This window comes from Mus caroli, unplaced genomic scaffold (assembly GCF_978045245.1).
Source record: "Mus caroli unplaced genomic scaffold, Mus_caroli_1 scaffold_1, whole genome shotgun sequence".
In the NCBI taxonomy this organism is placed as follows: domain Eukaryota; kingdom Metazoa; phylum Chordata; class Mammalia; order Rodentia; family Muridae; genus Mus; species Mus caroli.
Window position 1 is genome coordinate 36275244 of NW_028227256.1, and position 24850 is coordinate 36300093.

Consider the following 24850-nt stretch of genomic DNA (forward strand, 5'->3'; position numbering starts at 1 on the left):
TGACCTTTACTCTTCCACGCTCCAAACAGGAGCTGAGGGAGAAGAGTGACACCTCCCAGGCTGCAGTCATCCTTGGGCTTTTTAAAAGATACAGATCCCAACGCCTTCATCCGAGCTGCCATCCTGAGTAGACATGACCCCTTCGCCTTCCTTAGGGCTCGCTCCCTTCAGCTGGTTCTTTACAAATGGAATGCACTGGGATTCCCTGACCCCATGCCTCTGGCACTGTAACCCAAGACCAGGAGATGCACCAAACATGACCTCCCTCCCCTCTCTGAGATACAGCCTCCTCCCACATTTCTGGCCCAGGGCATTTTCTGTTGTTATAACTGGGTAATCTATGAAGGTTTTCTACGCCTCCTGGTTCTAGATAATGGAAAGGCTAAGCAGATGGTGCTGGCGTCTGTCCAGCATCTGGTGAGATCCTTCTTGCTGCATCATGACATGGGGGAAGGGAGAGCAGTGTTCTGAGTTCTCCTATTCTTTTTATAAAACCATTAATATCCTCATGGGGGCCCCACCCTAATGACCTCATCCAGTCCTGATTACTTCCAAAAGCCCCACCCAAAAATACCGTAAACAAGGAGCTTGGAAGCTAGGTTGCCATCTAACACATGGGCTTTAGGGAACATACTCAAGCCAGAGTACCCCCCAGTCTCTCCTCCTCCTATCCATACTGAGGGGTAGATGTACACAGCTTTAATTAGTATTGCACCGGGGTTACTGGAGACATGGGGCAAATCATTTAAATGCTGCTAGAAAGGAGGCTTTTAAAAAGTAGCCTCTGGGTTTCAATTTTCCTCCTCTTTCAAGACAGGATTCTCTGGCTTTGGCCTTAGCGTGCTGGGATATCGGGTGGGTTCTCTACCACACCCAGCCTTTAGAAGGGAGGCTATCACATGATCCTTCTTTATGTAAGCACTGTTTGAGTTTATCAGGACACTGCTAGCTAACGGAGCATGCTGTGCAAAGCCTCCCTGAGAATTCTTTCTCTGCCCACTGCAGCCCGTAATAGCATAACTGAGCAGTTCCTAAGCTCGTGGGAGTACTTACAATGATTCCCTTTTCTCCCAATAAAAAATCTATAGCTTAAGGATGCTTCCTTTCTTCCCTTCAGCCAGTGGAGAGTCTGGGCTTTAGGAGAATCAGGTCCAGAAGGCCACATGTTACCTATGGCAGAGCCATGGGCTCAATGGCTCCAGAGCACAAAACCCCTTGGCTCTAGATCTTCAAGACAACTTGCTAGCCTAAGTTATCTATTTAGGGGTCTCCTTTCAGCCTATAGATAACTTTCTCTGTTGTCTCTGTCCTATTAATACTTGGCCTCCTCCCTTTGTCCCTGTTTGGGAATGGGCACAGTCATGGATCCTGTGGAAAGCCATCTTTAAATTCCCCTGCTTCTGTTCTCAATTAGGCAGGCGGGTTTGGATTTTGGTTTTGAATTTTGCTTGTTCTTCCTAAATGTTCCAAGTAAGTGGAAAGAAAGATGCTTGTTACCTCAGTTTCCAGAGATGCTTAATCCTGCTAGGAATGAGGCAAAACCCACAATATTTTCCCCACCAGCAGCTGTAACTGCCATTTTTGGTCAAACCAATCATTGCTATGCTACTGTCTCTTCCAGACATGACCTAACAGCTCTGTTCTCCAGAGAATATCAAGAGCTGCCTCTCATATACACACAAAGGTCTCTGTAGGGAAAGTCTGGAAGCCCCAAAGCCTGTTACAGATGACCTCATACAGGGAAATGCCATCACTAAAACTCAAACCCAGAAGGGAATTCCCTATAATGTCTTTGAACATTACCCTGTTCTTCCAGACCTTCCCATAAAGACCATCTGTCTTAGTTAGGGTCTTACTGCTGTGAACAGACACCATGACCAATGCAAGTATTTTAAGGACAACATTTAATTGGGGCTGGCTTACAGGTTCAGAGGTTCAGTCCATTATCATCAAGGTGGGAACATGGCAGCATCCAGACAGGCATGGTGCAGATAGGTTGAGGGTCTTAAAGTCCACACCCACAGTGACACACCTACTCCAACAAGGCCACACCTTCTAATAGTGCTACCCCCTGGGCAGAGCATATACAAGCCATCACACCGTATCCATAGTTTCTTGATAATAGACCATGGTCAACATCTTATTATGTTATTACTGCTATTGTAATAAAATATACATAATGTAACATTTATTATATAACACATAATATATAACACCTGCCATCATAACCATTGAAGTACACAGAACAGCTGCATCCAGTGCATCTGAGGTGTTCCCCAGCCTTCCATTTCCAGAGCTCCTCATCTCCCTAGACTGAAAGCATACCCTAGCTCCAGCCCCTCCCCCAACAGCTCCTGAAAGTCACCATCCCTCTCTCTGTCTTTCCATGACTTTGGCTATTTGGGCACCTTGTACAGTGTTTGCCCTGTAGTGTCTTCAGGTTTCCCTCCTAGCCTGTGTCAGTGCTAGGTGGTGCTGTGTTCCATTGTACAGGTGTGTTCATCAGTGGACCCTTGACTTCATCCTGCCTTCTGGCTATTATTGTGAATGATATTTCTTTGGGTGTGCAAATATCTGTTTGAGCACATACATTTACTTCTTTTGAATATATAATAAGAAGTGGAATGCCTGGATCATACAGAAATTCTATTTTTGTTTCGATTTTTTTAGTTAGCATATGAATTAATGGGATTTGTTGTGAAATCTCCTTACATCTGTGTGTTCTCATTCGTCCTCTAATTTCCCCGGCCTGTCCTCCATCCACACACCCTCTTGCTGGTTCATGTCCACTCCTCCAAGTAGGTTCTGCATAGAAACTTTTTAGGATCATGCAATCCCATTTATCCATTCTGGGGTTATTTCCTGTGGTCCCTTTCAGACAGTACTTGCTCATGCCTGTATCTTTAAATGTTTTCCTCCCATATCCAGCATTCCAGTGCTCCTAATAACGATCTTTGATCAGTTTTAAATTGACTTTACTCAAGGTGAAGAATTATGGATCTAGTTCCTTCCTCTACTTGTGAAAAAAAGAATCTAGCTTTGCCCGAACTGTTGTTGGAGGATGCTGCCCTTTGTCCAGTGTATACTTTGTGACACATTTGTTGAAGATTCAGTTGGCTTGGTTGTATGTGTTTATATCTGTCTCCTGTGTTTCCTTTGCTCCACATGTTTCTCTGCCAATGAAGTTCTTTGTTACTTTGGCACTATCGTGTAATTTGACGTCAGGTTTTGTGGTGCTTCCATGATGGCTCTTCCGGTAGGGACTATTTTGGCTATTTGGGGTCTTTTGTGTCTCATATTAATCTGTGGACTTTTTTTTCTATTTCTAAGAACAACACTGGAATTTTTATGGTGATTGTGTTGAATCTGTAGATCAGTTCTGATAATATGGCCAATATAACAATGCTAACTTTTCAAATTTTCCCATGAGTGTGGGAGGGTTTTTTTCTTTTCTTCTAGTACCATGTTGAGCTTCTTTCTTCAAGTGTCTTAACATTTCCATTGTAGATGTCTCTCAGCTTCTTGATTAGTTTCATCACTAGTCACTTTTAATGACTTGAAATTATTTTATGTAAGCATTTTAAAGTTATGAATGGGATTCCTCTCTGATTTCTTTCTTGACAAACACATTTTTTTGCATGTAGAAAAAGTGCTCATCTTTTTCTTTTTTTTTTTTTTATGATTTTGTGTCTCTTACTTTGCTGCCCATATTTCTGGGAGCCAAGAGTTTTCTGGTAGAATCTTCAAATCAAATGGCTGCATCACCTGCACATTGGGATAATTTCACTTCAATTTTCCTACTTGTATCCTTTTAATTTCTTTCTTATTTCCCCAGCAGGACTTCAAACACTTGGCTGAATGAGAGTTTTAACCCTTGTCTCATTTCTTATTTGAGGGGATATCCTTTCCATTCGTCTTATACAGCATAATGTTGGCTGTAGGGTTTCCATACAGACCTTTATTAAATTATGCTATAAGCCTTTAATTCCTAACTTCTTCATGAAAGACTATTTCCTTCATGAAGTAATGTTGAACTTTCTCAAAGGCCTTTTTGTTTCTATTAAAAAAGAGCATGTTGGGGGCTGGAGAGATGGCTCAGAAGCTAAGAGTACTGTCTGCTCTTCTGGAGGTCCTGAGTTCAATTCCTGGCAACCACATGGTGGCTCACAACCATCTATAATGAGATCTGGTGCCCTCTTCTGGCCTGCAGGCACACATGCAGGCAGAACACTACATACATAATAAATAAATCTCTTTTAAAAGAGCATGTATTTTTGTCCTCTAGTATACTTGTGTGCTATATTACATTTATTGATTTGCCTAAGTTGAACCACTCTTGGTCACGGCATATGATCTTCTTAAGGTGTTCTTGAATCAGTTCACAAGAATTTTATTGAGAATATATGATCTGTATTTATCAGAGCAATTAACCCACAGTTCTTTCTCTGTCTGCCCCCCTTCTTTCTCTCTTCCCCTCTCTCTCCCCCTCTCCCTTCCCTCCCCTTCCCTCCCGCCCTGTGTGTGTGTGTGTGTGTGTGTGTGTGTGTGTGAGAGAGAGAGAGAGAGAGAGAGAGAGAGACCTGGTTTAGTATCAGGTAGTACTGGCTTCCTAGACTTGAGTATTGCTCCTTCCCTTTGTATTCTTATGAAACAGTTGGAGTAGCACTGACTCTCTCTCTCTTCTCTAAAGACTCAGGTAGAAGTCAGCAGTGAATACACTTGATCCTGGGATTTTCTTCATTAGGATGCTGTTAATTGCTGCTTTGGTCTTGTTGATAGCTGTGGATCTATCTATATTGTTTATATACACTTGATTTAATTTTGGTAGGCCACATGCTTGTATAAATCTATCTATTTCTTCTAAATTTTTCCAGGATTGTAGGCATGATCCTCTGGATGTAATTGAAGTCTATTTTAACACTCCTAACACTCCCTTTTCTCTCTAACTTGATTGACTTAGTCTCTCTCTCTCTCTCTCTCTCTCTCTCTCTCTCTCTCTCTCTCTCTCTCTCTCTCTCTCTCTCTCATCAATCATGTTCATCATTTTAAAGAGCCCACTTGTGTTGACTGGTCCTAGGTTCTTTTAGTCTCCATTGCAGAAGGTTCTGTTCTAATCTTGACTACCTCTTGCTCCCTCCGGCTTCGGGTTTTGGCTTTGCTCTTGTTTTTCTAAGACACTGAGGTGCATCACTGGGATATTCGTGGGAAATCTCTGGATTTGTAATGTCATCACTCATAGCCATAAACTTTCCTCTTAGAATGGCCTTACCTGCGCCTCAAAGACTGGTAAGTTGCACCTTTATTTTCATTTAATTATGGAATGTTTTCCCTCTCCGTTCTTCAGCAACCCAGCCACCAATCATCCATGAGTGTTTTATTCAGTCTCCAAGTACTTGCCATTCCTAGAAATTCTGTTGCTATTGATTGCTAGCTTTTCCCTTATGGTCTTTTAAATACCAGAAATTGTTCTAATTATTTTGCATGTGTTAGGACTTGCTTGATGGCCTATAGTGTGTGTTCTGTTTTAAAGAAGGCTCCATAAGCTCCAGAGAAATATATGAATACCACCTATGTTGGATAACATAGTTCATCTATGATACGGTGTTTTGGGCTTGCTCATTTGTTTTGAGCTAGGTCTCATTATGTAGCCCTGGATGGCCTAGAACTCTAAAGATCCACCTGCCTCTGCCTCCCAAGTGCTGTGATTAAAAGCTTACATCACCACAACCAGCCCATGGTGTAATTCTTTTTTTTGTTTGTTTGGTTTGGTTTGGTTTAGTTTGGTTTGGTTTTTCGAGACAGGGTTTCTCTGTATAGCCCCGGCTGTCCTGGAACTCATTTTGTAGACCAGGATGGCCTCGAACTCAGAAATCCGCCTGTCTCTGCCTCACAAGTGTTGGGATTAAAGGAGTACGTCACCACGGCCCAGCTGGTGTAATTCTTAAGGGGTGTGTGTGTGTGTGTGTGTGTGTGTGTGTGTGTGTGTGATGGTGTATCCCACCTGTCCACAGTGCCTGCAGTGCATCCCCTGAATTCTTTGATCTGGAGTAGCAGGCACTTGTGAGCCACTCATGGGTTCTGGGAACCTAATTCATGTCCTCTGTAATAGCAGCAGAAGCTGTTAACTACTGATCTATCTCTCCATCCTGTGTAGTTTAGTTGTAGAACTTCTTCGTTGGTTTTTAGTTTAAATGACATATCTGAAAATGGAAATGAAGTATTGAAGTCACCCATTATTACTGCATGAGGACACAGCCAACCTTTAATGCCAACTAGTATTTGTTTGATGAAACTGGGAGTCCCAGCATTTGGTATCTGTATTTATGACTGCTATGTCTTCTTAATAAATTGTTCCCTTTGTTAATACATGGCGATCTTTTTATTTCTTCTAATTTTGATTTGAAGACTCTCCGCTATCAGAGGAGCTACAACAGCTTGTTTTCAGCTTTTCCACGCTCACCAGATTAACCTTTTTCCATGCTCAGCCTGTGCATGGCTTGGCTAGAGAGGTAGATTTCTTGTAATCGACAACAAGTTGTATCTTTTTTCCCCCTGCAAGCAGCTAATCCATATCTCATTATTGGTGGAATTGTGGTTGTTTCTGTTTGGTTCGATGATTGATCTTTTCTTTCTTTCTTTCTTTCTTTCTGTCTGTCTGTCTGTCTGTCTTTCTTTTATTTTTTTTTGGGGGGGGGGGGGGTTGAGACAGGGTTTCTCTGTGTTGCCCTGGCTGTCCTGGAACTCAACTCTGTAGACCAGGCTGGCCTCGAACTCAGAAGTCTGCCTGCCTCTGCCTCCCAAGTGCTGGGATTAAAGGCGTGCGCCACCACTGCCCAGCTGTTCTTTTCTATGCTATTAAGCTTTGCTGATCTGCTTTGCTGAACATGATAGACTCCTTCTTGACGCTCCTGCATTCATCCCCTCCTCTCAGAAAATCTATCCTTTCATTGGCTCTCCTGACTAAGTCCGTCTGTCTTCCTTCTTTTCTGCCAGCATTCCTGTAGTGTCTTTTGCAGTGCTGGCTCAGACATTGTGATGGTTGGCTTTAAGTACCCATTTGATGCATCCTATAATAACCTTAGAAAATTGTCTCAATGAGGAATTGTCTACTTTGGGTTGGCCTGGGGCATGTTTGTGGGAGACTGTGTTAGTTGTATAAATTGATGTGAGAAGACTATGTACACTCTGGGTCTTCTTAATGGGGTTCTGAACTGTGTGAGAGTAGAAAAGCCCAGTTAGATACAGCAAGCACACAGCTAAACATACACGCATTTATTTCCTTGCACTCTGAGCTATGGATGTGCTGGGACCAGCTGTCCCAAGCTCCTGTCAGTTGACCCCCTTAAGTGCTGGACTGTAACCTGGAATTATCAACTGACAAATCCTTTCTCCTCATAGTTGCTTTTTGGTTAGTGTATTTTATCATAGCAACAGGATTCAAAGCAGTGCTGTAGTCTTCCTCTTAGGATTTTTTTTAAAAGATTTATTTATTTATTTATTTATTTATTTATTTATTTATTTAATGGACAGTATGTAAGTACACTGTAGCTACCTTCAGGTGCACCAGAAGACGGCGTCAGATCCCATTACAGAGGGTTGTGAGCCACCATGTGGTTGCTGGGAATTGAACTCATGATCTCTGGAAGAGCAGTCAGTGCTCTTAACCACTGAGCCATCTCTCCAGCCCTGGCACAGTAACCATGAATCTCCTTAGTTTGTCTTTACCTTGAAATGGCCTTAATTATCCACCAATGTAAAAAGACTGACTGACTAGATTTCGGAATGTTGGTTGAGAGATATGTAGTTTAAGGACTTTGTCCTGTGCTTTCCCTGCAGCTGACCCCTTGGATGTGGATGCTGGAAACTGAACTTGGGTCCTAGAAAAACAGCAAGCTTTCTTATCCACTGACCATCTTTCCAGCCCAGGAAGCTCACTCTTAAGGGTTCAATCCCTGTGTGACTTAAAGGGGAGGAAACCCACTTCTATAATAGCAGTATCACCAGACTAAAATCGGTTGATCCCACTAATACATCTCCAAACGTCACAAAACAGACATTTTCACAAAACAAAAATAGAGTGTTTTCTGACGTTAAAAATGATTTGCTGCAAATTTGGAAATAGTAATGACTGGAGAAAGGAGATGGGGCTGGGGGAGGGGGGCAAGGAGAAAATAGAGGACAGCCAGGGATAAGTAAAGGAAATGAAGGAAAAGTGGAGGAAGGGGGGAGTGGGGGAAGAGCTGGGGGAAGCGTGACTGGGAGGAGAGGGAGGCCATTACTTGGGATATAAAGCAAATAAATTAATTAATTAAAGAAAAAAATCCACCCAGAATCAATTTAAAAAAGAAAAAAAACAAAAACAAAAGAGAAAGGGGAGGGAAGAGAGAGGAGAAGAGAGAAAGAGGGGAGGGAAGAGAGGGGGAGAGAGAGGGAAGGGGAGAGAGGGGAGGGGGAGGGGAAAGGAAAGGGGAGGGGAAGAGAGGAAGAAGGAAGGGGAGAGAGGGGAGCTGGGAACCTTCTTTCTGGGTCTTCAAGAGCAAGAAACTGCCAATGTGTGCACGCGTTCATGAGGCAGAGGTGTCAGAACTTGTGTGTCACTGGGCTCTATAACAAGTGTCCAATGTCCACCAAGGTGGTCCTACTTTAGAGGTTTCTCTTCTTGTTGTACAGGGGCGGGGGAGGGTGTCTCCATTCTCCACGCTTAGCTCTGTGCCCTCCGGAGACTTTCCAGACTGTCCCTCTCTGGGTAGGCTGCTGTTCTGCTGGGGAGGAGTCTCCCAAGTACATTAAGAATCAGAAGGTGAACCTCAGTCCTGGGGGCTGTCCACAAGAAGGACATCAAGGATTCTCCAGCAGATAGGTGGCTCCAGGCTGATCCATCGGGGCCCTGCTCTTCAACCCCAGGTACTTCTCTGCAGATAAGGTGTGCTCCTGACCACAGAGTCCAAGGCTGCTGTACCCCTTGCTCTTCACTGCCTGAGCCAGACCCTGAGTCCCTGGCTACTTCAGCTCCTCTGTACCTGGCCTCTCTTGTTCTCTGTAATTGCCTTCCCGATATCTCTCTGGCTCTGGGACTGTGGGAGGTTAAATTCAGGCTCCCTGACTTAATGGATTTTCCATTTGGGGGGACCTCCAGGATGGCCTCAGTTTTCAGCAGTAAGTTCCCTGTCAAGAATGGACCCAGCCATGGCCCTCTGAGTCCCACAGAATGACAAGATGGGCGTCCTCTTCACTACTGAATGCTCCACTTGAGAAATCACAACCTCACCAAAACCTGTAACTGGATCTAGGGCTCCTGGGAGCTGTGGACTTGTACTGAAGACAGGATTTGCAGTCCTAGAAAGTCCATCAGCTCTAGGATGGGCTTTCTGCTTCCCCATGGTCTACCTCAGAGCCCTGCTGTTCCAACCTGGCTTACCCCTGTCTCTTTCCCTGCATTCTTCAGCTGTTTCTCACTGCCCATGAATTTCTAAAGCTCTTTCTTAGGAGTAGGCTGTGTTAGCCTGTTCTGACTCTTCTCCCTCACCAGGTCACACGAAGGCAGCTTTTAGTCTGACATCTTACCCAGAAATCCCGTGTTTAAGTTTTTGAGAAACTACCATAATGGTTTCCAGCATGGCCTTACCACCTTACATTCGTACCGGCAGCACACAAAACTTTCTGTTTTTACACATCCTTGCTAACAAGGGTATTTCCCCCTTCTTCAGTATGTGTCAATATCTATACAGTACATGTATGTATGTCTTCATCATAAAGGTGTGAAGTGTTAGCTCACTTCAGCTTTGATTGGCATTCCTCCTATCGACTAGTTACAAATTCAAGTGCTTACTGGCCTTTCTATCTTTCCGTTGGATGAAAAGGACTGCTCAAGGGGGCTGGTGAGATGGCCCAGCAGTTAAGAACACTGGCTGCTCTTCCAGAGGTCCTGAGTTCAATTCCCAGCAACCACATGGTGGCTCACAACCTGCTCAAGCCATTTGCCCATTACTTTGGGTTCTTTTTGTTTGTTTGTTTGTTTGTTTGTTTTTAATTGTACATAAGTAAACTGTAGCTGTCTTCAGACACACCAGAAGAGGGCATCAGATCTCATTACAGATGGTTGTGAGCCACCACGTGGTTGCTAGGATTTGAACTCAGGACCTCTGGAAGAACAGTCAGTGCTCTTAACCTCTGAGCCATCTCTCCAGCCCTACTTTGGGTTCTTAGGCATTAATGGGATGTTGGTGATAGAGCTGTAGATGTTAGTGAAGGTTTTTGTGTTTGTTTGTTTGTTTGTTTGTTTGTTTTTTAAGATTTGTTTGTTTTATGTACATGGGTGTTTTGCTGTGTCTGTAGAAGCTAAAAGAAGGTGTCAGAGCCTGTGATGGTTTGTATATGCTTGGCGCAGGGAGTGGCACTATAAGGAGGTGTGGCCCTGTTGGAGTAGATGTGTCACTGTGGATATGGGCTTAAGATCCTCATCCTAGCTTCCTAGAAGTCAGTATTCTGCTAGCAGCCTTCAGATGAAGGTGCAGAACTCTCAGCTCCTCCTGCCTGGATGCTGCCATGCTCCTGCCTTGATGAGAACGGACTGAACCTCTGAACCTCTAAGCCAGCCCCAATTAAATGTTGTCCTTATAAGAGTTGTCTTGGTCATGGTGTCTGTTCACAGCAGTAAAACCTTGATTAAGACAGATGCCCTGGAACTGTAGTTGTAGGCAGTTATCCACCATGTGGGTGCTGAGAACCAAACCCAGATCTTCTGGAAGAGCCGTTAGTGTTCTCAACCACTGATCCCCCTCTCCAGCCCCTGTAGTACTGTGTCAGGCATCTCTTTCTCAGAGGATCTGTTTTATTTGAAACTAAACAGGTATGCACAGAGCCAAGTGATGTTTCCAAGTCCAGACTCACACCCTACCAGCAGCAGCGCCTCCACCCCGGTCCTGCTCATGGGGCAGGCAGTACTCCATCCCAGCTTCCCTGCTTCCCGTCCATCACCACTGCAGCCAGCACAGGCACAGCAGCAGCCACCACCCTATTTGCAGGTAGGTGAGCTCAGGGAGTTGGGGGGAGGGGGGAGCAGGGGCGGGAACAGGGGCGGGAACAGGGGCGGGAACAGGGGCGGGGCGGGGCGGGGGCGGGGCAGGGGTGGGGCAAGGGGGGCAGGTTGATGAACCACTTGAGTTCAGTGAACCGAGGCTGAGTTCCAAATTCGACTTTTACAGACATTTTTTTCCCTTGTAGAGAGCAACCTCGGAAAAGTTCATATCTGGTTAATTTTAATGCTTAATGTACAGTATGAAAATTAGGGGTAGGTTAACATTATGCTCCATATGCTGGCATGCTGGAAAGATCTATTTTAAAAATAATTCTGTTTTGTTTTGTTTTTTGAAACAGAGTTTCTCTGTGTAGCCCTGGCTGTCCTGGAACTCACTCAGTAAACCAGGCTGGCCTCAAACTCAGAAATCCACCTGCCTCTGCCTCCCAAGTGCTGGGATTAAAGGTGTGCACCACCATGCCCAGCTAAAAATAATTCTTATCAGTTGCACATCTTGATCTGCTCAAACTTTCACCAAGAGAAAGTCAAAAGCTAACGAGTGTTTTTGTCAAACTTTTTAGTGCATAGAAGTATACAATTAAAACACAACTAGTTAAAGATCCATCAAGCCGCTTTAGTAAATATGTTAATGTGTGAAATAGAGACTTTACATGGAAACTGGAGGCACGGTTCACAGAGACACCATTCAGAAAGCAGAAATTAGTTCACTCCATTATTAAGCACACCAGAAGGAGGAAGGGTGGGTGCCAGTGGCCTGGGGATTCAGATACGGGCCCTGTTCCTTCAGGAACTCTCAAAGGGTTCCATTCTCCCTCACACCTGTCTAGGGCGCTCCCCTAGCGCATCCATGATCCTGCCTTGTGAGACTTTCCCTAGACTCACAGGACCACCCACCTCAGCAGGGCATCTCTGAAGCCTAAAGACAGCATGCGATGCCTGAGATGGAGAGAGTCCGCATCCTTAAAGATCTGGGGTGCCGTTTGATGCTAAAGCTGTTAAACTATCTGTGGTATAATCTTCAAGTCTCCCTGGCCACACCCACCGTGATAGTGGGTGTCAACTCCAACTTTGGCTTTGTAGATCTTGTCAGTCCCCACTCAGGACAGGGAAGTCATCGGGTATGGCAAGCAATGAGGCGGAGAGACAGAGATGGAAGTGGGAACAGGTCTCCATGTGTCTTCAGCAGCCACAGTTTGCAAACACCTACTGCATTCACGATGCAAAGTAAAGATGCTAGAGTGCTTCAGCAACCGTGGTGCCCTTGGCATCTCAGAGCGCATGCATATGTGGAGGTGGGCTGCACAGCACAGCTGTGTGCTCAGGCCCTAGCGGTGCACAGAGAGAAGAAAGGAAGGCTCAGAGGCATCTCTGGCAGAACCCGACCATCAAAAAAATACTGAGTTTGAGTGAAAGAGAAGAGATGAGAGGAGGGTGTTTTAGCAGACAGTCCAGCATAAGGCCAGGGATAGGTATGCTGCCAAGTCTCCGAGGTAGTATAGGGACACTAGGTTAGTAACAAGGGACATTTATTGTAGGCAAGACTGGAAAATAAGAGTGAAACTGCCAAAGTCAGTCTGACTGGTTGACTGATTTGCATTTCCAATCAGGAACTTGTCTTTCCAAGTTCTGAAAAAATGGCAGTATTTGAAGTAGACACAGGACGTAATCTAAGAGCCATGCACATGTGTGCAGATTCTTCCCCACCCATAAATTACATGGGCCTCAGGCTCCACCATCCACAAACACAGAAGACTTTACATAGATGGTGTGCCTCTGATTCAGCCTCAGTCCCAAGCCCATTGGCCAAGAAAGAGCCCCCTCCTCTTCCCCACCCAGAGTTGATGCACAAGTGTGCAGCCAGAAAGCTTGGCTTTTCCCCATCATGCACTCAGGCATGCACTCACCTGCATGCATGCCTAGCGGTCTGAAGAGGGAGTCCCAGAATCTGGCAGCATCTGGTACAAACCCCAAAGGTACTGAAGTAACTTGAAGAGTAGAGGGACTGGCCAGTCACGCAGCCACTTTTCTGCTCTTTCCTGCGTACAGGCACCAACATCTCTGCACAGTGAGCAGCCGGACTCCCTCCTTCTCTCCACCTTCTCCCAGCAGCCGGGAACCCTGGGCTATGCAGCCACACAGTCTACACCTCCACAACCCCCACGCCCTTCCCACAGGGTCAGCCGGCTGTCAGAGTCCTAAGGTCTCAAGCAGCCATCAGGGTAATGCCCTGACACTGGAGTCCAGAAGCAACCAGCTTTAACCAATGGAAAACAGGGTTGGCCGTGGGAGATGGAATGAAACGTTTCCGTGACTTTGGCGCACCCTGTATACATTTCAGACCTCCTGATGGTAACGTGTCCGGAGTGTGGCACTGGCAGAATGGGGAAAGAACAGGAATATTGGCCATGATTCCTTTGCCCTGGGCTTCTTGGGCATCCGCTACAGCCATACCAGACAGGAACCAATCTTCCCTGTGTGGGCACCGCTTCCTGGTCTATTTCCCTTCACTGTCTCCAGGAGAGAGCGCTCCAGGTACTCTACCAACTGACACAGGTCCCAAGCCCTAACAGGCCTTCACTCTCTTGATGGTCTTTCCTTTACAGTCAAGGACTAAGTTAAAGGTCTCTGGAGAGAGTATAAAGAGATTATTTTTCATCGTTTTTAAAAGGTTGTTTTTGTTTTAATTTGCACACCTGTGCACAAGGGAAATAACTTAGGCACTTTCGGAGTTTGTGTTTGTTTTGTTTTGTTTAATAAGGTCCCATGGCTTCTTTGGGAATCCACGATAAGAAAAACAGCCCCACCAATCAGATAGCGGAGCCTGTTATTAACGAAGCTGCAGATCCTTGGCCTAACCCCTAGCGGACTAAGGCTCTCCCATGCCTACCAGGGGGTGTTTTCCTTCCTAAACAGAACACTGGACTCTTCCTGTTATCTTCACCGAGAGTAGCTACAAAGGTAGACTCAGAGCCAAGCACAATCTCACAATGATTCCAGAATTCCCTAGAGACCTCTTGGAGGGCAACAGGGCAGGCTGCATCTCCCAGGAAACCAGGCACATGCCGGCCATCCTAGTGAGGCAGGCGGCCGCACCTTTCCACTTCTCTTCCCCATGATTCCGAAGATTGGATTTTCCTTTTCAGGATGCACTTTGCTTTTTTTTTTTTTTTTTTTTTTTTTGTATGTTTTGTTATGTCGAGGTGTCTCTAAAGAGAAGATTTTATGTAATTATAAGAGGAAGTGTAGTGAATTGTACAGCTGTTGTAATAATGACCTATTTCTATAAAAAAATAAAATTGTACGGATTATGTGTAAATTATTTTGTATCTGAGATACCAGTTCCATTCCCACATATGAAAAGTTTCCTTGTGTTTTTCTGTGAGTGAACATTTTGTAATAAATTAACAAGTTTGTACAATTTCCTTGGTCCCTTGTTCTACATCGACACATATATCTCTTTACTGGGAAACCTTAACATTTTTGAGCTGTTGAAAACTTCAGAGGTAAAGTCCTTAGTCTGTTTTCCGTTGCTGTGATAAAGTAAGTGAGGCGGAGAACGTCAGAGAAACGGGCTCAGAGTTCCAGAGAGTTCACATGGTCACGTGGCACTGTTGCTCTGGGCCTGTGGTTGCCTCCAACGTCATCGAATGAGTTCATGGCAGAAAAGGTCTGCTCACTTCAGGACTGTCAGGAAGCAAAGAAAGAGTAAGGGGCAGGGATGCCAATAAAGGAATACTACTAACAGCCTAACTTTGTTAGCAGCCCCACATGCTATCAGGCTACACCCAGTAGCTGAGGTCCAGGGTTTCATCACATGGGTCTTTGGGGGCTGGGCAAGACACAAACTTCAGTATGGCAGAAGCTCAAACAATAACTGGAATACTGGGATGGAAAGTTTGTTTGTTTGTTTTCTTTTTTCCGAGACAGGGTTTCACTGTATAGCCCTGGCTGTTCTGGAACTCAATCTGTGGACCAGACTGGCCTCGAACTCAGAAATTCGCCTGCCTCTGCCTCCCCAGTGCTAGGACTAAAGGTGTGCGTGCGCCACCACGCCAGGCAGGAGCACGCCTTTAATCCCAGAATTCGGGAGGCAGAGGCAGGCGAATTTCTGAGTTCGAGGCCAGTCTGGTCCACAGAGTGAGTTCCAGGACAGCCAGGGCTATACAGAGAAACCCTGTCTCGAAAAACCAAAAAAAAAAAAAAAAAGGCGTGTGCCACCACTGCTCGACAAATGGAATTTTTTTGAACTGCATTATTCTGCCAGTTCCCTAAGGCTTAAAGCTTGTGACAGAAAAGCAATGCTTTGTTGAAGAAATGATGACAAAATAATAACAGGAAAAGGTTGCTGGGAACATCTCAATCTTGTAGACATAGGTAGCCTGCAGAAATGATGGAGACGTTCCCCACCAAAGCATCCATGCATTGTTTGCAATTGCTTTCAATCAGGACAGATCCAAAGGGCTCTCACTACCAGCAAGAAGGCCAATGATACCAGCAAGGTAGGTGTGCCTGTGTGTGATATGTGCACACATATGCAGCACAGCGGGATGTCTAGGTCTCAGTCAGCTGCAGCCACCTTGTTCATGATGGTCAGCATACTAAAATGAGGGTGCTCCAGAAGTCCTGGTGGTCTCGAATGAGTGCTTCTAAGTTCTTGTTCTCTTGTTCAAACAATTGAAAGAAGTATACACAAATAGTGAATTAGCAAGGGTCTAATTCAAAAAAATAGAGTAAACATCCAGATTGGATGCATTGCTATGAAAGCAGCAAGCTCCAAGCAAAATTGTCCTGGGTTAGCCGGGCGTGGTAGCACACACCTTTAATCCCAGCATTTAGGAAACAGAGACAGGAGGATTTCTGAGATCGAGGCCAACCTGGTCTACAAAGTGAGTTCCAAGACAGCCAGGGCTATACAGAGAAACCCTGTTTCGGGTGTGTGTGGGGGGGGAATTGTCCTGGGTTATTCTGCAAAGCTTCCTCTTATGGGAGCAGGAGGAGGAGGGGTTAGTTGCCAAGGATGAGATGTGGGTGATTTTGTGGTTCCATTGAAGGGCTTGGGTTATGTAACCAATCGTTCATTCAACATGTTCTTTATCGTGATATGTTTGATCTTACTCATATGCATGTCCAATCATGCCCAGGCATAGGATGGTAAATAGGAGATTCCCACCCCCACCCCCCCCAAAAGTTCACTCAATGGACACAGGCTGCCTTACTGCCCATGTACTGAAGACCAGCCCAGGCTGAGTTGGGCTCACCGCCTGCAGTTCTTTTTTTTTTTTTTTTTTCTTTCGAGACAGGGTTTCTCTGTGTAGCCTTGGCTGTCCTGGAACTCACTCTTGCAGAAATCCACCTGCCTCTGCCTCCCAAGTGCTGGGATTAAAGGTGTTCGCCACCACTGCCCGGCCTGCAGTTCTAAGATATGTTCCAGCAAGTTCGACCACAAAAGGGGAGTCACCAGAGGTTGCTAGGGAGTTAGTTGAGGGTATAAGAATTGACTAGCCACTTTGTTTGGAGAAGGTTGTGCATGGAGCTCCGTGCAGATGCATGTCCCAGGGTGCTAAGCGGCCTCTAAAAACTACCCACTTTAGTAGCTCATGGTTTGGGAGCCACCAAGATGCTGGCTGCATGAAGCTAAAGTTCCTTCTAGGGCTCTATTAAGATAGACAGGTCTGTAATTTCTCCTCTTCTGTAAAATGATGATGGCTCCTTCTTGGTTCTCTAGCTAGGATCCATTTTGGATACCATGAGGTTGCTATAGATATGTACCCTTGATTGCTCTACCCTGAGGGTGGGGGTGGAGTGGGCAGGAAATATTTTTCATTCACCAAGAGGAACATTTTGAAAGAACTTGAAATGAACGCTAAAAACATGAAGTCTATGGAACTCTGACCTATTTTATCTCTTACCCTAGCATTGTCTAAGGGTTAGAGATTGGGTTTTTCTGGAAACAAACTTATAGTTTAATTGTAAGTCATACTTTAATTGATGGTTAGACTCCTAAGTGGAACAAGATTGTTAATGGACACAGTGTATTCATTATCCTAAGGCTGTCTATCTGGAAGCCATTAAAAGAGGGTGGAGTATGCTGTGCTCCTAATTTAATTTAACTCTGCCTGAATTGTGCACATGTTCAGAATTTGGGTTCGCTCAAAAACCTATAATTGTGTAATTTTCCACTAAATGCATGCATCACGGGAATTGTAATCACTGACCTCTTCATTCATTATCTTTGCTTATTAAAAGGTCATTCTGTAACTACATCTGTGTCCCAGAAAAACCATGATCATACTGTCTGGAAAAGTACAGTGTCTTGGCTCAAGAGTCAAGATTGAATGTGACCTCAGTTTAAGATACTCCAAACAAACTAAAATTGTAACACCTTCTGTCTCTCACAACTAAAATGCCCCTTGTACAAACAACATTGTTGTCACTGTTAGACAAGGTATCACTATGTAGCTCTGGCTGGCCTGGAACTCCCTATATAGATCAGGTTGGTCTGCAACTTACAGAGCTCCACCTGCCTCTGCCTCCCACTGTGGAATTAAAAGTGTGTGCCACCACACCTGGCGAAGTGAAGCAGTTCCTAGTCATGACTTTGCACTCTTGCCAAAATATCCTAGTAAAAATTTAGCGATATAAAATGGCTTTAATTTCTGTTCATGTAGCTTGACGATCTCAAAGTCAGCCAGTAATATACTGAAAAAAAGCTAATCTGAGTCATCTAGAGAAATGCTGTTGGTGGTCAGATGGACTTCATATTATGGAGATAAATAGCCTTGTTTTTCTGTAGAAAAGCTCATTAGAAATGAGGCAGGGGAAAAATTTTTTTTTCCTTTTTGATCTTTAGCTTTATCATGTATGGATGGATATGTCTAGTTTATTGACTCCTTAAATTATTCATGTTTTACTTTTAGTATGAAGTCAGGAACTCACAGCCTTTTATAAACTCAGCTTTTCTAATTAGCCATTATTTATTAACCATAACTAATTATCATTTCTTGCTCAAGTCAGCACACTCTGACTAGTGGCTCCTCTGTCTTCTTGCTAGCCTTGCTAAAGATCCCAAATTCACATTTTCATATTCTCTTTATAACCCTTCCTCCCTCTCCCTCCCTCAGTCTCTACTCTCCCCTCCCCTCTCTCCTCCCCCTACTCTTGGATCTAGTCTCATTGTGTAGCCAAGGCTGGCCTCTGTGTAGTCCATCCTTAATTTGGCATCCTCTTGCCTCCTGAATGCATTGCTCCAGACTTCCTTTTAAATTATTTTTGAGTGGCTCTGCTTGGGAGATTGCGTTGCAATTTTCTGAGCTCAATCCCAGTACCAATCAGCATAGAACCCCTTCTGGTTTGGATTCTCTAAGAACTAGAACTGAGCCTGCCTGTCTGCTCCTTTCCTCCTAGCCCCACGGAGAAGTCATCAGATATTGTCAAGCGTGTTTAGCCCACTACAGTCAAGGATATCTCGAACTCCTGATCACCTAACTCAACCCACAAAGTTCTGGGATCACAGGTGTGCACCACCACACGTGGCTGTGGACACTATTTTCTTATGAGATAAGAGAGAGAGCGCTTGCCTGTCCACCCCAAGTCTGACCTTTGGGGAATCCAAAGGCCCCAGCATCCCTTAGCCAAAGGAGGTAGAAAAACATAGGTTCCTTGTAAGATCGTGGAGTGTCTGCCTGCCTGTCTTCTTGCCTGTGAGATCCTGAAACTTGCTCATTGCTGAAACTCCAATAGACAGGCTATTCGGACATGTTTAGATTCGGAGATCTATTTTCTACGGACGTGCCTGGCATTTCCGTGGGCATTTTCGAATTGGAAAATAAATTCTTTTGTTGTCGTCTCGGCCATTTCGGGGACCTTCCGCCAAGCACAGTATCTAACAGATTCAACAAACGTAGGGTGAGTGAGCGAGTGCACGCGAAAAACTGAAGAATCCGGGTTCGGGTTGGGATTTAAATCCCATCCCGCACTGCCACTGCTCAAGGCAGATTGCAAGAAGACTGACAAGCTCGACCCCGCCCCGGGCCCGCCCCATGCCGCTCGCTCCGCCCCTGACGCGCGCTGTATTTACGTCCCAGCCTAACTCCTGACTTCCCTCGCCACACCTCTTCCTCCCCGCCTCCCCGTGACCCGGAAGTTGTACGGCTACGCGACTTTCCTTCCCACAAACCCTCGCGCCCTTCCTTTCCTACTTGGGCCCGGCAGAGTGAGTATGGCTGCGGAGTCGCGGCTCTGAAATCCGGCGCCATCCGCGCCCGGCGCGGGGCGGGCAGGCTCGGTGGGGTTTGTCCCGCGCCGCGCGGAGGCTCTGCGGTCCGAGGCGGTGGGAGGACGGTCTGCGGGGTACGGGTGCACCTTAGCTCGGGCTTGGGCTTTCCCACTGCCTGCTTAGAGCCTCCCTCTCTTGTCGCCTGCGTCTAGATGGCTCCCGCAAAGAAGGGTGGCGAGAAGAAGAAGGGCCGTTCTGCCATCAACGAGGTGGTGACCCGAGAATACACCATCAACATTCACAAGCGCATCCATGGAGTGTGAGTACCTGGCGGGCGGTGTGGCCCGCGACCCCCTTCGGGCCCCGGCCGGGCTGGGCTGTCACCCGCGAGCCTTGCTTACAGACTGGGTGCTCTAGAGGACAAGCGGGTTTATTCCGGTGTGGTTGTGTGTACGTGGAAGGTGTGCGGGGTTTGGCTTGCACGGCTACTGGCTAGGAAATGGAGACGGGAGGCTGTGATGGAGTTTGAGGGAGCGATAGACTTGGGGAAGATTGGTGGTGCTAAAACGTGAGTTCTGGTAATCCGGACGTGTAAAAGGGAACCGTCAGTGACTTGTACGCTGAAGGAAAGTGGCCGGTTACTACCTCAAATGCGAAATACGATTTTTTTTTTCGTCCTCCGATTATACAGATTTGTGCAAATTCGGGGCACGTTGTAATAAAGTGGTGGTTACAGAGAGTGAGTGCGGTGCTTATTTGTACACGACCTTTGCGTTCCAGCCCTAGAGCTGGAGTTCTTGGACTTGATGGTTTAGTATCTTCGGAGAGATTTTGCCGGGTTGAAACGTGTGTCTGCACCTAGTGGGTTGCCCTCTGTGAGGTCTTTGCCCAGTATGGATACTGCTGGTGGTCGGCCACGTTCCTTCCTTTATGGTTGGGCATATTAAGCACTATGAAGCACTATTTAGGCCTGTGACAAAGTGGGGGGAAAGTAGGCGATAAGGATTTTAAGTTAAAGGTGGTGTGGGTGTTGGCCCAGTATGTGGAAGGAAGAGTCTCTCAGGTGAAAGGTACTCTTTAAAAGCAGCCTTGAATAGAGCATTGTAGAAGCAAGTGGTATGTTGCTTTTGTTTTTTGTTTTTTTTTTACCCCCAGGCCTTTTGTATTTTGTTGAAAAGGTCCTGTGTGAGAATATCTAGCCTCCTTCATTCTTTGGTCATTTCTTGGTCCCCATTGTGGTGCAAACCAAGCCTCTGCTGTGTTCCACTCCTTGCTTTCCCAGTTTCATTCATTCAGGTAGTAGTTCATTTTTATTTATTTTTTTTTTTGGTTTTTCGAGACAGGGTTTCTCTGTGTAGCCCTGGCTGTCCTGGCACTCACTTAGTAGTTCAGCCCAGTGCGAGGTCTGCCCTCTGAGATCCACTGACTGACTGGGGCAGCCCCACTTTTTCCAATTCCCTAACCATAACATTGAGATTGCTCAGTGCTCCATCTCTTTCCTGGTCTTTGTAAGTGATACCACCTGACTGGTTGCTTGCTTGAGTTTTTTCAAGCTAGCTGTGAAGTGGGTTGTCTAGGTGCTAGAGACAGGCTGCGGGTGGGTAGAGAAAGCAAATGCTCTTTGTTTCACTTGGAGTGGACTTGAGGGGTGTTGAACAGGCCTGGGCTTTTTTGGTTGATTGGTTTTTGGATTTGAGGTCTTCCCACCCTGCCTCCATGTTGGGATCATTGGTGTGTGCACCATGCTCTAGAAAGGTTCACTGTTTTTGTTTTTTAATAGCCCCCTATCATGTACCCTGGCTATATAATTCATAGGAGAGTGCCTGCCTCAATTCCACAGAATTTTGTCTTCCTTTTGTATGAGTGTTTTGCCTGAATGCTTGTATGCTCCACATTGGTGCTGAATCAAGCCTGGGTCATCTGCAAGAGCAGATATTTTTAACCGCTGGATCATCTCTGGTCCCCAGAGGTCTACCCCAACATTCAGGATTGCTGTGAGCAGGCCTGGTTGGTGACTGAGATACTCTGGGAAAGTGAGCGGGACATCTTGGACTATAGGATGCTTGGAATTTACCCCTACATCTTAAGTACTGATGCTAGTAGCTGGACATTTCATGCTTGGCCAGAGGGTTCTTGGTTTCATGATGGCATGCCATTTACATATATAATTTTTGATTTTTTTTAAAATGTGCTTGTGTTCTGAACCTTAGGGGCTTCAAGAAGCGTGCTCCTCGGGCACTCAAAGAAATTCGGAAGTTTGCCATGAAGGAAATGGGGACACCAGATGTGCGCATTGACACCAGGCTCAATAAGGCCGTCTGGGCCAAGGGAATAAGGTACTGAAGTTATTTGGTGCAGTGATGACAGCTTATCCAATTCCTTATATAGTGTGTGTGGGGGGGGGGGCTGTGTGTCACATTTGAGAGTTCAGTTAGCAGATGTAGGGTAGAAAAGACACTGGGACGATGGCTCAGGCTGAGCTTGTGTCTTCGGTTGTAAGGGAGACAGCAGTGTTGGAGCTTGAGATTTGGAAGAGCTCCATTGGCTGCAGGGAAAGCAGTGCTTTGGAGCCTAAGGTGCTGGCCTCCCTGGGAAGGTGTGTGCTCCTGCTGCCCAGAAGGGCTGACTTATGTCGTGTCCTATAGTGTAGAAGGGGATTAACACCGAGGTTGGGGAGTCCCTTGAAAGTGGAGTAAGTAGTAAGATGGGTCGGGGTACAGCTGCTATCGTAGGCATACGGTTTGGGGTGTATTAGATTATCCAACAGTGAACTGCAGTATCTGCCTTGAGGTACGGTGAGCGGTGTTACAAGAGCATGGAGAAGTTTGTAGAGATCTGGGGCCTAAATAAGCACCTAGCAGGTCCAAAGATTATGAAGGAAGGAGATAAGTCAGCTATGTGGCTTCTGAAAGGGGGTGTGTGTGTGTACCTTTTATTTGAATTAATGGCTATTATCTGTTGGCAGTCACTTTCTGTCTGCTTAAGAATAATTGGTTACTGTTGGTGACTGCCTTGACATATCCTGAGATTGGCCTGTTGCTCATTCACCTGGGTGTGTTTTCAAGGTCATAGGAGCTTGTTTGCCAGAACACAAGGAACAGGGATAGATGTGAGTGAATACCACTCTGCCTTGTTTCTGACGGAAGCATTGACCTTAGCAACACATTTTTATTAGGAACGTTCCATATCGCATCCGAGTGCGCTTGTCCAGAAAACGTAATGAGGATGAGGATTCCCCAAACAAGCTCTACACGCTGGTGACTTACGTGCCTGTTACCACATTCAAAAGTAAGTATCCCAGCGTTCCGCAGGAGTTATTGTATGTGAGATGATGGGTGTCTGTACTATGGTCAGTGAAGAGGTAAGCAGCAGGCTGAATTATCAGATGCTCCTTAAAAACTGTCTGGCTGTGTGTGGGGAGATAGTAAGGAGGTTGCTGGGAAGGGTGGCCTCCACTTGGGGCAGGATGCATGGGTGCTGACTGGCTGTTACTCTCCTTCCAGATCTACAGACGGTCAATGTGGATGAGAACTAACCTGCTCATGTCAAATAAAGTTGCACAACTGCCTTCAGGGTTTGGTTTTCCTTTCTGTTGTCTGCCTCGTGGGTGGAATTTTTGGGTCTACAGGGTGTTGGAAATTAATCTTGAGAATCTCTGTTCTGGGTACATGGGAAATTAGAAATACGTGAAACATTCCTTTCACAGAAGTCCGTTTATTAGGATTGTGGATTTGGGTTTTTTTGTTGTTGTTTTGTTTTTGAAACAGGGTTTCTTGTGGCACTGCTTCTTCTGTAGACTAGGGTGGCCTTGAACTCAGAAATCCACCTGCCTTTTCCTCCCTAGTATTGGCAATTAAATGCCCAGCTTGTTTGTAAGCTCTCGTTTTCAGTTCCAGGTGTATGTGTGAGCCGAAGATTAGGAGGTAAAGATTGAGGTTATAACTTAAATGTACTGAATTAACTTATGTTGTGTGGGTCTCAGGAATTGAACCTGGGACGTCAACTCTGCCTTTCCGGCCATCTTTGCCAACACATCATCTCTGGGATGTGTTGTCTGCCCTTAAGACGACATTTTTAAAAAGTCAGTACAAAAGAACGATTTTTATTAAAAACCTTGGGGACAAACATTGAAGGCATGGTTTGAACATGTTTTTGGAAGGGTATATAAAGTGAATACGAGATATATTAAATGGTTTCAATTACCAGCATTGAAACAAAATTAGTGCAAAAAAAGCCAAATACAGTTGTACAGGCAATGGTTCTGGGATCTCTTGTTTCTGACCAGTGGAAACATGAGCCTGGGGTTGATGTCTCTTAGTTCCGGTGGCATCTTTTTCTTCATCAAAGGGCAGACTCACTATCAGGATCACAACAGAAACACTGGTTTCAGCAAAGTTGATAGTCACAGTGTATGTAAACAGGGCATCCCACCACTCACCTGTCCTCTTGAGAATAAATAGAAATGCGTCAGACCTGCAGCAGTCCCCCAGCTGTGACTGAGGTGGTGGAGTTGCCTGGTTGTAGGCTGACAGTTCCTGCTTTGGTGTGGTCGGCTCCAGTGTGTTCTCCAGCAGCTTAGGGCCTACAGGTCATTGAGCTTCAGTTCTGCCTGTGGTGGGTGGCTCATTTCCAAAACTTTGAGACTGTACTGATTGAGCTTGGCGTTTTCAAGTTTGGATTTAATGTTGAGTGGCTTTTCAAAAAAATTCACCAGTGACTGCTCAGTGAGAAGGGACGCCAAAATGTGTTCAAGGGACACAGTCCAGTCCCCTTCAGTCTCTGGGAAGGCCTGGGGACTCTTCCCAGCCTCAGCAAAAACTGAGTCCTGTTCTGGAGGAGCCGAGGCCTGCGGCTCCTCACATTCTTGGGAGCAGCTTCCTGAACTGCTACCTCGCTGGCCCACTTCTCCAATCTGCAGTAGCAGAGTGGTTACTGTGGCAATGGCTTGATACAGGTCATTTTCCTCTGGATCTTCATGGAACATACTGTACAGAGTTTTACAGAACTGGATAAATTCTCTCTAGAATTAAAAGAAGGCCACAGACAACAGCATGAGGATATGTTACACTAGCAGAAAAGTGTATGCTGTTTAATCTTTGTGCCATGGGAAACTGGTCTGAGACGGTTATCCATGATCTTCCTGCCTCTCCAGTAAACACTGGGTGATAGTTGTGTCCCACTAGTGTCTGGTTGCACAAGCAGCATATTTAGAAAGGTACTTTTTTTTTTTTTTTTTTTTTGGTTTTTCGAAACAGGGTTTCTCTGTGGGCCCTGGCTGTCCTGGAACTCATTTTGTAGATCAGGCTGGCCTCGAACTCAGAAATCTGTCTGCCTCTGTCTCCCAAGTGCTGGGATTAAAGGCGTGTGCCACCTTCTATCCCAAGCATTTTGATCAAGAGGGTTTCCGTGCTAACTTTGGGTGGTAAATGTCAGTTCATGAGATGCAGGCCTTGAGGATAATAAAAACAGGGCATGTAGCTTAGGAGTGCTTCCCAGTGCTTAGGAGACAGGTAGGTAGAGTGGGGAGAAAAAAGTACCGCACTGTTCAGTGGTTTAGATGAAACACCCACAACTATTTTATGGTAGCAAAAGAAGAG

At 45.6% G+C, this 24850-nt stretch overlaps 3 protein-coding genes across 5 annotated transcripts in view; 2 read left to right on the forward strand and 1 right to left on the reverse strand.

The window, feature by feature from the left end:
- The window catches only part of Npas2 (neuronal PAS domain protein 2), a 164746-nt gene extending 150336 nt beyond the window's left edge, over window positions 1-14410 (forward strand). Inside the window, exons 20-21 of the mRNA XM_029482993.2 lie at window positions 10850-11024; window positions 13085-14410. Of these exons, the coding sequence (XP_029338853.1) occupies window positions 10850-11024; window positions 13085-13237 (328 nt within the window). The 3' untranslated portion in view covers window positions 13238-14410. The remainder of the gene's footprint in view (window positions 1-10849; window positions 11025-13084) is intronic.
- Window positions 14411-19187: 4777 nt separating this feature from the next.
- Rpl31 (ribosomal protein L31) lies at window positions 19188-22871 on the forward strand. Of its 2 annotated transcripts, none has more exons than XM_021185372.3 (5): window positions 19188-19250; window positions 19466-19572; window positions 21464-21589; window positions 22429-22541; window positions 22757-22871. In XM_021185372.3, exons 2-5 carry the CDS (start codon window positions 19466-19468, stop codon window positions 22786-22788), a joined length of 378 nt encoding a protein of 125 aa, XP_021041031.1. In that variant the 5' UTR covers window positions 19188-19250; the 3' UTR covers window positions 22789-22871. The 2 variants fall into 2 exon arrangements, with proteins under 2 accessions (XP_021041031.1, XP_021040953.1); XM_021185294.3 differs by lacking the exon at window positions 19188-19250 and adding an exon at window positions 19304-19322.
- Window positions 22872-22918: 47 nt separating this feature from the next.
- The window catches only part of Tbc1d8 (TBC1 domain family member 8), a 109501-nt gene continuing 107569 nt past the window's right edge, over window positions 22919-24850 (reverse strand). For both annotated transcript variants that reach the window (XM_029476619.2, XM_021185175.3), the window contains exon 20: window positions 22919-24273. In XM_029476619.2, coding sequence (XP_029332479.1) covers window positions 23836-24273 — 438 coding nt within the window. In that variant the 3' untranslated portion in view covers window positions 22919-23835. The remainder of the gene's footprint in view (window positions 24274-24850) is intronic.